General features: G+C 38.1%; 1 protein-coding gene across 1 annotated transcript in view; it reads left to right on the top strand.

Annotated features, from left to right (window-relative positions):
- The window catches only part of TESK2 (testis associated actin remodelling kinase 2), a 115,618-nt gene that overhangs the window by 61,021 nt on the left and 41,624 nt on the right, over positions 1-12,973 (top strand). Inside the window, 1 exon segment of the mRNA XM_036447897.2 lies at positions 10,195-10,243. Within this exon segment, the coding sequence (XP_036303790.1) occupies positions 10,195-10,243 (49 nt within the window).

Raw genomic sequence — 12,973 nt, 5'->3', positions numbered from 1 at the left:
CATTAGTCAAGGTTAACTGCCTGGGACCTGTAAGCAGGCCAGTGTGGCAATGGATGTTGATTAGCACACCAACCATTGCTTGTGATGTTTGAAGTCATACAGAGCTGGGTTTGCATCCAGGCTCGCCATTTACAAATCTAGACAATTTTACCTCTTGAAATGTTAGTATCCTCACTTGGAAAAGAGGGTTAAGAATATCTACTGCAAAAGTGATTGGTGAGGATTAAACAAGGCATATTTGTGAAAGTTGTCTCCACAAGCCTGAAGAAAATGTCACCTATTTCTCCAAGACACAGAGAAGAAGATTCTTAGAATCAAGAAGCCTGACATCTGATAAGCAAGTGCTTCCTCCTTTAAAAGGTGGTGGACGTGTGCTATGGTAGCCTCGAGGCTTACCTTGGGCTCTGCCCCATGCAGTGCCTCAGTGGCGGCCCATGGCATGAATGCCAAAGAGGAGTCCCCAGTAACACAGTGAGGCTGGTTTTCAATGTAAAAGCTTCATGTCCTTGGTAATGAGCTTTTCCCTTCAATGTCCTGGGCATATTCTGATTCTTTGCATTTGGATAAATTATAGGTCTAATTCTACAGGCAATAGAGCCATTAGACTTGAGACATTAAAAAAATGAAGAAACATTGAAATTAAAAAAAAAAAGATTTACATGACTTAATACTTGGCTTACTAAATGCTATATACTTGTTTGGTGCTGTTGTTGTTATTATTTGGAGATATTCTTGAACTCAGTTTTTAAGGATTAGTATAACTTTGAAAAAAGGAATTCCAAATGGACTCATTCTAGCAACAATATGGAATTCAGAACATATTTAGGAGTGGCAGATTATATAACCAAACCATAGAAAATGCAGGTGGATGTAATAGAAGATAAGGAAGAGTCAGATCATTCAGAATCTTGAATAACATGCTAAAGAATTTGGACTTTGATCAGGAGCTGTGAGCTGCCACAAAATTTTTTTGAGTAACCAATAGCTTCTTAAGAAAAGGGATTGTGTCTTTTTCATTTTTATATCCCTTATATAACTATGATTAAGAGCATAGACACTAGCCCTAACCGGTTTGGCTCAGTGGATAGAGCGACGGCCTGTGGACTCAAGGGTCCCAGGTTCGATTCCGGTCAAGGACATGTACCTTGGTTTCAGGCACATACCCACTGTGGGGGTGTGCAGGAGGCAGCTGGTCGATGCTTCTCTCTTGTCGATGTTTCTAACTCTGTCCCATGGGTTAGAAATGTGTGAATATAATGTCAATATAAAAGGTGAAGGTGTGGGAAAGCATGGCAATGACACTATGGGAAATGGTAAATTATGCTATAGGAAAAAATGAGACAAATTAAGTTTCAGGTCAAAGTTGAATTTGCTAATAGTGTCAGAGTTGGGAGTTTCCTTTTATTATCACAATATGATTGTGATAATAAAAGTACTGTTCACTGGGTTATTGTGTGAATATAATGTAAACTGCTTAGAATAATGCTTGCATAGGAAGTGCTCTGTAAGAGATTGTTGTTACCATAATCATTATAATCATTAACATAACCAGAGGTAAGAAATGATGATGCTATGGGAGAATGGTGTACGTGGAGTGTCTTGATGGTTCAGAAGCATGTTAGTTCAGAAGGGAGCTAAATTTGTTCTATGGGAAAGGAAATATTTGAACCCAGTTTTGAGGATGGGTAGATTCTGTGTGGAGATGAGGGGGTAGGGACATTCTAGCTAGTGGGAATGACCTGAGAAAAGGTGAAGGTGTGGGAAAGCATGGCAATGACACTATGGGAAATGGTAAATCATGCTATAGGAAAAAATGAGACAAATTAAGTTTCAGGTCAAAGTTGAATTTGCTAATAGTGTCAGAGTTGGGAGTTTCCTGTTTCGGTATTGAGATCAGCTGTCTTTGTACAGACTGAGGCTTGCTACTCAATAGATGGCCCATGTACCAAGCAACATCGGCATCACTGAGGAGCTTGTTAGGAATTCAGAGTCTCAGACAGCGCCCCCGCCCCCACTGGAATCAGAGTCTGCAATTTACATGATTCGTTTCCACATTAAACTTATGACACATTGATCTAAAAAACAAAAGCAACTCTCCTACTTCTCAACATGATTGTGTGTGTAATATGAAACTAAAACTTATAAAGTTGAATAATCACTCCTTCTCAAACACATGCATTAAGAAAGTGCTTCCTTCTTGCGCTAAGTAATTCTAGCTGACATGATTTGAGTGGGTCAGGGGGTAGTCAGGAATAAGAATCACTTAGGATGTAATTTTTTTTAGGTCTGGTCTTAAACCAAAATGATTTGAGGTTTTATTCACACCTTAAGAGTTTGATATAATTAGGCAATAACAATTTTAGTGAAAACTTATTGTTAATATGAAGTGCTTTTCTAGGCATATATCACTTCCCTGTTAAGACTGAGTAATATTTCCCTTTTAAAATAAATTATGTTTATAGCAACTGGAATGATTACGCTCCTCTTCCAATATAAAGCTAATGCCAGCCGCAGCTTGTCAGCTCTGTGACACCTTTTTGCATGTGATGTTGGTGGAAAAGAAATGAGGCTGAAGAGGTCAGGCAGAAAAGCTTCACACAGAAGTAGAGTTGTGCTGTACCACTATGATGTGGTGATGTGAGCAGGGGGGGTGGAAGAAAGCAGACAGAAAACTGTCACACGAAGCCAGTGCCTCTCTGAATGTGCTCTCTGTGATCCTCTGTGGGTGATGTGGTCATAGTGACTGTGCGTTTGGGAGGGAGGGGAAGCAGGTGTATCACACTGAAGCCAGGTCTTTTCAGCTTCTAGGAGTCCCATTACTTTAGAGCAGTGTTTCTCAACCTTTCTAATGCCGCACGACCCTTTAATACAGTTCCTCATGCTGTGGTGACCCCCAACCATAAAATTACTTTCAACCACACAGCCTGACGTGACCCAGAGGTTGAGAACCACTGCTATAGAGCCTAATACCATCGGAAAACACATATTTACATTATGATTCATAACAGTAGCAAAATTACAGTTATGGAGTAGCAACGAAAATAATTTTATGGTTGGGGGTCACCACAACATGAGAAACTGTATTAAAGGGTCGCGGCATTAGAAAGGTTGAGAACCACTGCTTTAGAGTGTAGCCATTGTTTTGCAAGTAGAATCCTACTGCCTAGCTTCTATATAAATAATTTACTTAATAAAATAAAAACTTCTTGGCTTTCCAGCCTTGTACCTATCTGTAAGTGTTTTTTTTTTCTTCTTATAAAATGAGTTTACAGCCGAAACCGGTTTAGCTCAGTGGATAGAGCATCGGCCTGCGGACTGAAAGGTCCCAGGTTCGATTCCGGTCAAGGGCATGTACCTTGGTTGTGGGCACATCCTCAGTGGGAGGTGTGCAGGAGGCAGCTGACCGATGATTCTTTCTCATCGATGTTTCTAACTCTCTATCCTTCCTTCCTCTCTGTTTAAAAAAATAAAAAATAAAAAAAATGAGTTTACACTGTGAAGCTAACTTGATGGTTATTGCTTTTTTTCCATTCAATAAATAGGTGTTTAGCCTCTTATGTGCAAAGCATTGTGTTTCAGGCAAAACATATATAAACAGATGAGATGAGATCTGTACTTGGTAAAAATCTTTCCTATATTACAGTTTGGAGGAGTCAGAAATGTTAAAAGAGAAAGAAGAATAGCTAACATTTTCTAGAGCTTATTACATTACAGGAGTCCAAGTTACCTCATTTCATCTTCACAGTAACCGTATAGGTTAGTTAACATTAATATTAATTTGCATGTGAAGAAACTGAAATATAGAGAGGTCATCAGTAAGTAGCAGAGCCAGGATTCAAATCCAAGATGTCTGATTCCAGACCCTGGACCACTTCACTTACGTATGTTAATGAGCATTCTTTCAGAGGAGGGTGAAAGTGCTAGCAGTACTGTGAAGAGGGGGAGAGTGGAGAGAAAAGGAGAGGAAAAGAGAGAGAGGAAGAGGGAAGATTAATGCTGAGGACATCCAGGAGATTGTTTAGCTGATTCTGGAAGAATGATCTTCAGTAAGTGAGTAAAATCTCCCAGTTCAGGGAGGAGCTTGAACTAAAGTTTCCAGGTCATAAAAACATTCATGCCATTCAACAAATCTTTACTGAGTTTGCTTACTGTGTGCCAGATGCTATACTAGGTACTAGAAATGCAGAGATAAATAAAACTCTGAATCTTCTGCAATAAGGAAAGGTACAAAAAAGTGATGTGGGTTATTATCCTAATAGTGGCCCGGTGCATGAATTCGTGTACATTGAAAGGAAATTAATTAGAAGAAATATTTTAATATTGCTATTTGCCATTTCTCTATAATAGAAGTGTCAACCAAATTCACAATTGACAATGACAGATCAAAACACACATATGCAATTGGCACCAGCTAGAGCTTTATATGTATTGAGCATGTATGAGTCAACTTAGCCTTTTATATATAAAAATTCATATATATATATATATATATATATATATATATATATATATATATAAACTTGCTTAATTAGACCTGCTTTCTGATGTAGCTAAACTTTTTCCAGTCCAGTGAAGCACCCTAACTTCTCTTTCAGGTAATTGTGAGCAACACAACAGCAAATATCAACATGAAGCAGATTATTATTGTAGATCATGCTGGGAAAACATAGGGTAAAATATTTAACTGCAGCAGTGTTTGACTATATTCTATGCCATGAGAAAACCTGAAGTCATTTTCAAGGTCCACCATTTCTTCTTTTCAGTCAGCTCAACTTTCTAAGCTTTGTAAATCTCCATTTTCTGGCTAATGAATGGAAAATAGAATTCCACCGAGTCTCCTATCTACCTACTCCAGGACTTCTGTGTGGATCAAAAGAGATGAGGCATGAGAAAACACTTTATAGACATTTGGTTAAAGTGTAAAATGTTTCTACCTGGCTTTAAAGTAAGTTGTGTTCCTGGGCTGAATAAACTGCAAGGAGGCTAGTCACTAAGGAGAGGAAGCAGGGCATTGCTACCTGACGTCATTACTCGGATAGACACTTAGCATATTAGCCTTTTATATATATAGATTTTATAGAGAGGGAAACTAATACTTGCCAAGTAAAGGGTGGAGTTGAAATTTGAACACATACCCTCTAACTTCAGAGCCCTTTTAACCATTCTATTTTGCTTTCCATTTCTTTCCAAGCCAGAGGTGAGTATCTCAGCTAGTTATTGGAGTCTGCATTCTATTTTCAGTACTGCCTTGATCTTTCCTCAGGTTCTTCTTTTCTCAGGTTCCCACTAAATCTTTCGATGCACTTAGAAAAAACCAGTGGTTAGCTTTGGCTGGATGACTCAGTTGCTTGGAGCATCGTCCCATAAAACAGGAGATTGCAGGTTCAATTCCCCATTAGGACACATACCTAGGTTGCAGGTTCAATCCCTGGTTGGGACGCCTGAAGGAGGCCACAATTTATGTTTCTCTCTCACATTGATGTTTCTCTCTTTCTCCCTTCCTTACTCTCTATAATCAATAAAAAATACTTATCAATAGGTAAGGAGTTTAAAAGAAAGTAAAAAAAAGAAAAGATAAAAACAGTGGTCCAGAAATCACCTCCTAGAGAAACTCTGAAATTTCCACACATGTTAATTTTGGTTGAAGCAGCATGTCTGGTGCCCTAGTTGGTTTGGCTCCATGGGTAGAATGTCAGCCTGTGGACTGAAGGGTTTCAGGTTCTATTCTTGTCAAGGGCCATGCCTGGGTTGTGGGCTTGATCCCCAGAAGGGGGCAGGCAAGAGGTAGCTGATCATTGATTCTCTTTAATCATTGATGTTTCTATCTATCCCTCTCCTTTCCTCTCTGAAATCAATAAAAATATACTTTAAGAAAAACAACAAAAAAAACCCTCCACTTTTATATCTAACCAGGCATTCTTTCTCACTCAGACCTTTTCACTCAACAATTGTTTACTGTTGTGCATACTATTTTCGAGGTGCTATTAGGTGCTGTGATCACAGAGAAGATTATGACCTGGACTTTGCCTTCATGGAACTTTTATGGTCCTTTCCAGCACTGTCACTGCTGTGCCAACACTTTCTTTCTTTTCTTTTCTTTTTTAACTTTTTAATTTTTTTAATTATTATTTTTATTACAGTATTACATGTGAACATTAATACTTTTTATTTACATTTATTTATGTATGTCTACCATGATTCATTTCACAGAGGATTTGAAGCAGCCCTTTAGGCAAAAGCAGTGTTAGAACATACATTTCTTTACTATGTTAGACATCCTTCAAGGGAGCTCTAGAATGTAATTGGGTTGTTTATTTAACTGTGTGTTTAGAGTGCATATAACTTGTTTATAGAGATGTTAAGTGAAAACTGTACTAGTTGCTAATGTGCAAATGTTTTTTTATTTTATTTTATTTATTTATTTTTTTAAATCAATCTTTATTATTTATATTATTACAAAGGTTCCTCATTTCTTCCCCCCTCCACCTGGTTCCCACCCTGCCCTCCGCCCCCTCCCCACCCCCCATTGTCCTCATCCATAGGTGCACAGTTTATGTTCAGTCTCTTCCCGCATCCACCACTCCCCCTTTCCCCGAGAACTGTCAGTCCACTCCCCTCCCGTATCTCCGACTCTACTACAATCAACAGCTAATATTGTTCATCAGGTTTTTCAATTTCCTTTTTTTGTTGTTGCTTTTTTTTTTTTTAATTAATAAACTTCTACACTTCTAAGAATAAATTTTAAAATCTAATAATTTTAAATCTTGTTTTTTCTGCCCTGGGAATTGAGAAGCAAACTTGTTTACATGTAAACTTGCCCTTAGGCTAGGGGTGTCGAACTCAATCAGAGAAGGGGCCAAAATCTAAAATCCAGCCTAAATCTCGGGCCGAATGGTTTACTGAACAGTCATAAACTGTCATTGTGATGGAAATGCAGCGGAGTGCAGTGATGACAGCTTGGTGCGGGCCACATTGCAAGGCCTGGCGGGATGGATTTGGCCCGAGGGCCTTGTGTTTGACACATGTGCCTTAGGCTATCAAAAGGTGTAGCCATTCAAATGTAAATGAACACATTGTCTAAAGACAGCTGCTGGTTGGAATTGGATTACCTGTTCTGGGTGGGAAGGGCTTGTCCTCCCCTTTCTCCATTAAAATTAAGGTGTTAGCTTTAAAACCTCTTTTTGCCAAGAGACCTTAAACTTTCAGAACTTTAAATTTTTCAGATAGTAAATCAGTTACTTAGCATTTTCTCAAATCAATAATACCTCCACATGCCCAAGGATACACTACACACAAAAGACATTTCCAAATAGATCAACCAACATCATCCAGACCCCACACAAGGCACTCACGGATCAACACCCCAGCGCTACAACAACTCAACACATCCAGATCTAAGCCTTCATCACTTGATTCAGCAGACCCTCAAGTTCCCCCAAAAGTTTCCAGCCATGTCTGAGAGGCAGCCCTGGGGCAGGGGCAGGCGAGGCGCGAGCTGTTCCGGGCCTGGCCTCTGTTGCTCTGGTCCGTTCCACAACCAGCTGCTCCAGGTCTGGCACTGCCGCTCCCAGCCTGGCTGCTGCTGCTTCGGGCCTGGCTGCTCCCGACCTGCCTGCTCTGGGCCCAGCTGCTCCGGGCTCGGCCGCTCGGGGCCTGTGTGCCAACACTTTCACTTATAAATAATCCCCTTCCCTTTTCTGTGTTCTTCTAAACTAGAACTTATTTGAGGGTTGTGGGTATTATTAGTAAGACTTCCTTCTTGGCAACCCAAATCCCAATTGTCACAGGCTTTATGACATTTGACTTCTCCCACTTAATTTTTTTTTAAAATATATTTTATTGATTTTTCACAGAGAGGAAGAGAGAGGGATAGAGTTAGAAACATCGATGAGAATCATCGATTGGCTACCTCTTGCACGCCCCCCACTGGGGATGCGCCTGCAACCAAGGCACATGTCCTTGACCAGAATCGAACCTGGGACCCTTCAGTCTGCAGACCGGTTTCAGCTAATTTTTTTATTTATTTACTTTTTACTTCTCCCATTTTATGATCATCAGTCATAATCATTGGTTTATAGTTTTTATTTAAAAATTAAATTAGGCTCTGCCTGGGTAGCTCAGTTGGTTAGAGCATCATCCCAATATGCCAAGGTTTCAGGTTCAGTCCCTGATTCAGGGTACATAAATAAGTGGAACAACAAATTGATGTTTCTCTCTCTCTTTCTCTCTAAAACCAATAAATTTTTAAAAATTATTTTTATATGTAAGTTTAACATGTTGGCTGAAAAAAACTTCAAATATAACATGTATGTACACTAAAAAATAGTCACTTTGTACCCCCTCAGTACCACTTATTACTGTTTCTAGACATTTAAATTAATATGCAAACTTTTAAAAAATGTGTTTTTATTGATTTCAGAGAGAGGGAGAGAAATAGAAACATTGATGAAAGAGAAGCATCCATTAGCTGCCTATACGCCTCCTATTGGGGATTGAGCTCACAACCTCAGCATGTTCCCTGATTGGGAATTGAACTGTGACCTACTGGTTCATGAATCAACACTAAGCCACACCAGCCAGACAATATGCAAACATTTTTACACAAATGGGATTTATAGCTCAGTGTTTTCATTTAATAGTATATTTTATTTTATTTTTTAAAATATATTTTATTGATTTTTTACAGAGAGGAAGGGAGAGAGATAGAGAGCTAGAAACATCGATGAGAGAGAAACATCGACCAGCTGCCTCTTGCACACCCCCTACCGGGGATGTGCCCGCAACCTACGTACATGCCCTTGACCGGAATCGAACCTGGGACCTTTCAGTCTGCAGACCGACGCTCTACCACTGAGCCAAACCGGTTTTGACTTAATAGTATATTTTAGATATCTTCCCATATCATTGCATAAAGGTCTACTTCATTCTTTTTAATGGCTATATAGTTTTCCAATCTAGGGATATATCACAAATATTTAACCAGTTTCTTTTTTTTTTTTAATTTTTAATTTTATTGATTTTTTTTTTTTTTTTTTACAGAGAGGAAGGGAGAGGGATAGAGAGTCAGAAAGATCTATGAGAGAGAAAAATCAATCAGCTGCCTCCTACACACCCCCTACTGGGGATGTGTCCACAACCAATGTACATGCCCTTGATTGGAATTGAACCTGGGACCCTTCAGTCCACAGGCCGACGCTCTATCCAGTGAGCCAAACTGGGTTTCAGCTCACCAGTTTCTTATTGGAGGGTTTTAGATTCATATATACTGATGAAATAGATGTCCTTTTACATGTATTTTTGCTCACTCAAGCAGTATAATGATAAGATAAATTACTAGAAATGAAGTAGTTGGAGGAATTAAAATTTTTGCTGGATAGGATCAATTACCATTTGAAAAATTGTGCCCAATACTCAACAGTGTTTTCTGTTCATGATTTCTCACCTTCTTTACATCATGAATTTTAATCTTTGTTCATTTGATAGATTTAAAAAGCAGTATATTGAGAAAAGCAATATCTCCTTGTTTTAATGTACATTTCTTTAATTATGAGTAAATTTGAGCACGTTTTGATTTTTTTATTAGTCATTTACACTTATTTTTCTGTGAATTATGTACATACCATTTGCTTTTTTAAAAAAGTTATTTTTTTATTACATATCTGGAAGAGTTTTTTATGTTAAGGAAGTAAGTTCTTTGTCATTCAGCAAATGTGGGCTACCCCTTCCCCCCACACTCTCAGTTTGTTTGTGAAATATAGACCTTCAGATTGGGTAGTCTAACTTGCTTACTTTCTAAATGAGGAAATTGAGCCCCAAATAGGATTAGGGTTAGTGCTTTTTTTGGTGGTGATGGGGTGAACGTGTAGTTAGATAGTGGCAGAGCTGAAATCAGCATCCAAGTTTTTTTACTTCCATTTTGGTACTTTTTTCATTATAAAATGCTATTTTTAAGGCTTATCCCCTCCCTCTTGCACCATTGCATTTTACCACTAGTTCTTAACAACCTGAAGTTTCATGTAAACTTTTTTACTAGCCTGGTATTAAAATTTGAGAAGCTTTAGGGCTGTATTGGAGCCCAGGAGACTTCACAGGTATTAGCTTGTTTCTAAAGTTTATAACTAAACTAGATTCTCTATATGGCAGTTACATTTATGTCCTTTTTGTTTGTTTAAAAAAAACACTTTTGTTTTATAGGTTCATGGGTGTATGTGTACATCAAGGACAATTGCATGCACTTACAGAGGTAAGACTTCAATAAACATGTTGAAGGTGACTTCTTTGCCTTAGTTTCAGCAATTTATGGTTCCATAGTGATTGTTACTTGCATAAGTAAGCAAAATGTGTGTGCATTTACGTTCATGCAGAGTTAACAATGCTTTCTTCTGTTGCCTGGGGACAATGGCCATATCTCTTAATCCTCTTGGATATCCTCAGAATACTTGATAAATACTCTGACACTATGGGGGCTCAAATATTAAACTGGTTCTTGCTGCCTGCAACAAATTCCCAGACTACCCAGAAATGTTTGGTGTCCTGATACCACTGTCACTGCTGTAGTTTCCTGGTTGGTCATATTACTCCTTGGAATCAGTTTACACCTCCATTCTCATTTCATTTTTCTGACTCTTTAAGGCAGATAAATGTGTAATAGTGATTACTGAGCCTCTGAGGACCAGAGAATCCTCCCTAGAGCAGAGGCTTTCCAATTCAGGCACTGAGTTATCAGCTTCAGAATTTGCTTGGGTGCTTCTTAGAAACACAGATTTCTAGAATCTTCTAGGTTTAATAGGTCCGCATAAGGCCCATAGGTATTAAACACTCCCCAGATTATTGTAATGAGCAACTAGATTTTAGAATCTGTTCTAGAATATTTTCACATTCCTCTTGAGAAGTAAGTACTAAAATACAAAGTGAAGAAACTTAGGAAAGAAAATAGTTTTACAGAATTTGCAAGGGTATCCTGTTGGCTTGGTGCCTGGTATTAGTCTTATGAAGGAAGGTCCCATGTGCCTCTCTGTGTGTCTCTTTTCTTACTGAGGGCACCAGAATGAGGGATGTGTGTAGCTATGTGCTACCTTTTATATAGAAGGCCGAAAAGGTGGAATAGTGAGGTGGGTAAGAGCATGGGCTCTGGCCTGGCCCACATGGCTCAGTGGTTAAACATTGACCTATGAACCAGTAGGTCATGGTTTGATTCCTGGTCAGGGAACATGCCTGGGTTGTGGGCTCGATCCCCAGTGTGGGTGTGCAGGAGGCAGCCAGTCAGTAATTCTCTTTTATCACTGATATTTTTTTTATATATATATGTTGTATTGATTTTTTTATCACTGATATTTCTATCTCTCCCTCTCTCTTCTACTCTGAAGTCAAAAAAAAAAAAAAAAAAAAAAAGGAGTATGGAATCTGAAGTCTTTGATTATCTAGTTTTGAATCTCACTGTGCCTCAATGTTTTCATCTGGAAATAATAATAATAGTACCTGCCTCAGGGAGTCTGGATAGAGAAGAGGACCAATACCTAAGCCCTAGGAGTATTTCAATGTTAAAAGTCTGGGAGAAGGGCAGTTTTAGGTGTGGCTAGTGAGGTAGGAAGAAAACCTGGAATGGAAAGGAAGAAGGAGTTTCAAGGAAAATAGAATATTAATTGTGGCAAATGCTGCTGCTAATGATCTCACAGGGATGTTGTGAGGAAGAAATGTAAAACATTTATTTAGCACAGTGCCTGGCATATAGTAATTGCTAAATGCATTTTAACTATTAGAGCTTTTATTAATAACAGTGACTAGTGCCTCTTGAACTCCTCGAAATGTCAGTATTTTTTATTTGATCTTAGATCCATGCTGTCTTAAATTTTTTAAATCTTTTATTGAAATAAAGCATAACAGATAAAACACACATATGAAAAGTGTACAGCTTACTAAATTGTTATAAATGAACACACCCATAACCAGCATCCCAGATCAAGAAACATTTTCTGTGTATTTCTTTTCTCAGAAGTGAGTCTATAAATTCTTCAAAGACAATCCTCTCCTTTCAAGCCTTCTATCCGCCAGAGTTCTGACACTAATAATTGTAAAAGTATTTATTATTCCCTGCGTATATCATTGTTCTCTGTAATGTGAGTTCATTGAAAGGAATTGTATATTGGTTTTGCTGACGTGCTTTAATATTAGTGATCATGTTGCAAATTTAGAAGTGGACTCTAATGGGAATGGTAGAAATTAATGACTTTTATACAATATTCTCTTGGCCATGTTGCACTTAAATGTTTTCTGTTGCTTTTTAGTTTGTTTATAGCCATACATAACATTGCAATGGGTATTTTGTGGAAGAGTGTGTTTTTCTAGTATCATTAATGAGATACTGACATAGCTTATGATATTAATACTTTTTATTATGATATTAATAGACTAATGGTCATAAAGTCCAAATATCCAAAAGGTCTTGGATATTTTTGGGAGGGGATCGACAAAAGTCATCATGGCATGGGTCTCTGGACTCTTACATTAAATTGCCTTATAATTTTGGCTTGGCAGCACAGCTCTTGGTTTCACTAAATTCTTAAAAATAAATTACTAATAACATCTAGCACAGCTCTTGGAACTTGTATGACATTTAGTAAATATTTTCTGATTGGTACTATGTCTGCTCTCCACAGTGATATATCATTCCTTATTTCTCTTGGAATAGTTTGTCAATAATTATAGTAGACAAGTATAGCTTTTATTAATGTCTGTGAAGTAGTGATATTAGGAAGAATATTTCTCACATTCAGTAGTGATCTGGACTCTTCTGGGCTTGAATCATTCCCACAAATCTTTTTAAAATATGTTTTTTAAATTGATTCGAGAGAGAGAGAGGAAATGAGAGAGAGAGAGAGAGAGAGAAAGACATCGATAGAGAAACACCTATGGTTACTTCCTGTACACTGATTGAATTATGAATTCATGCCCTAGCTGGTTTGCTCAGTGGATA

The sequence above is a fragment of the Pipistrellus kuhlii genome, unplaced genomic scaffold, assembly GCF_014108245.1.
Source record: "Pipistrellus kuhlii isolate mPipKuh1 unplaced genomic scaffold, mPipKuh1.p scaffold_m20_p_2, whole genome shotgun sequence".
Classification (NCBI taxonomy): domain Eukaryota; kingdom Metazoa; phylum Chordata; class Mammalia; order Chiroptera; family Vespertilionidae; genus Pipistrellus; species Pipistrellus kuhlii.
This window is presented reverse-complemented; position numbering and strand designations above follow the sequence as displayed.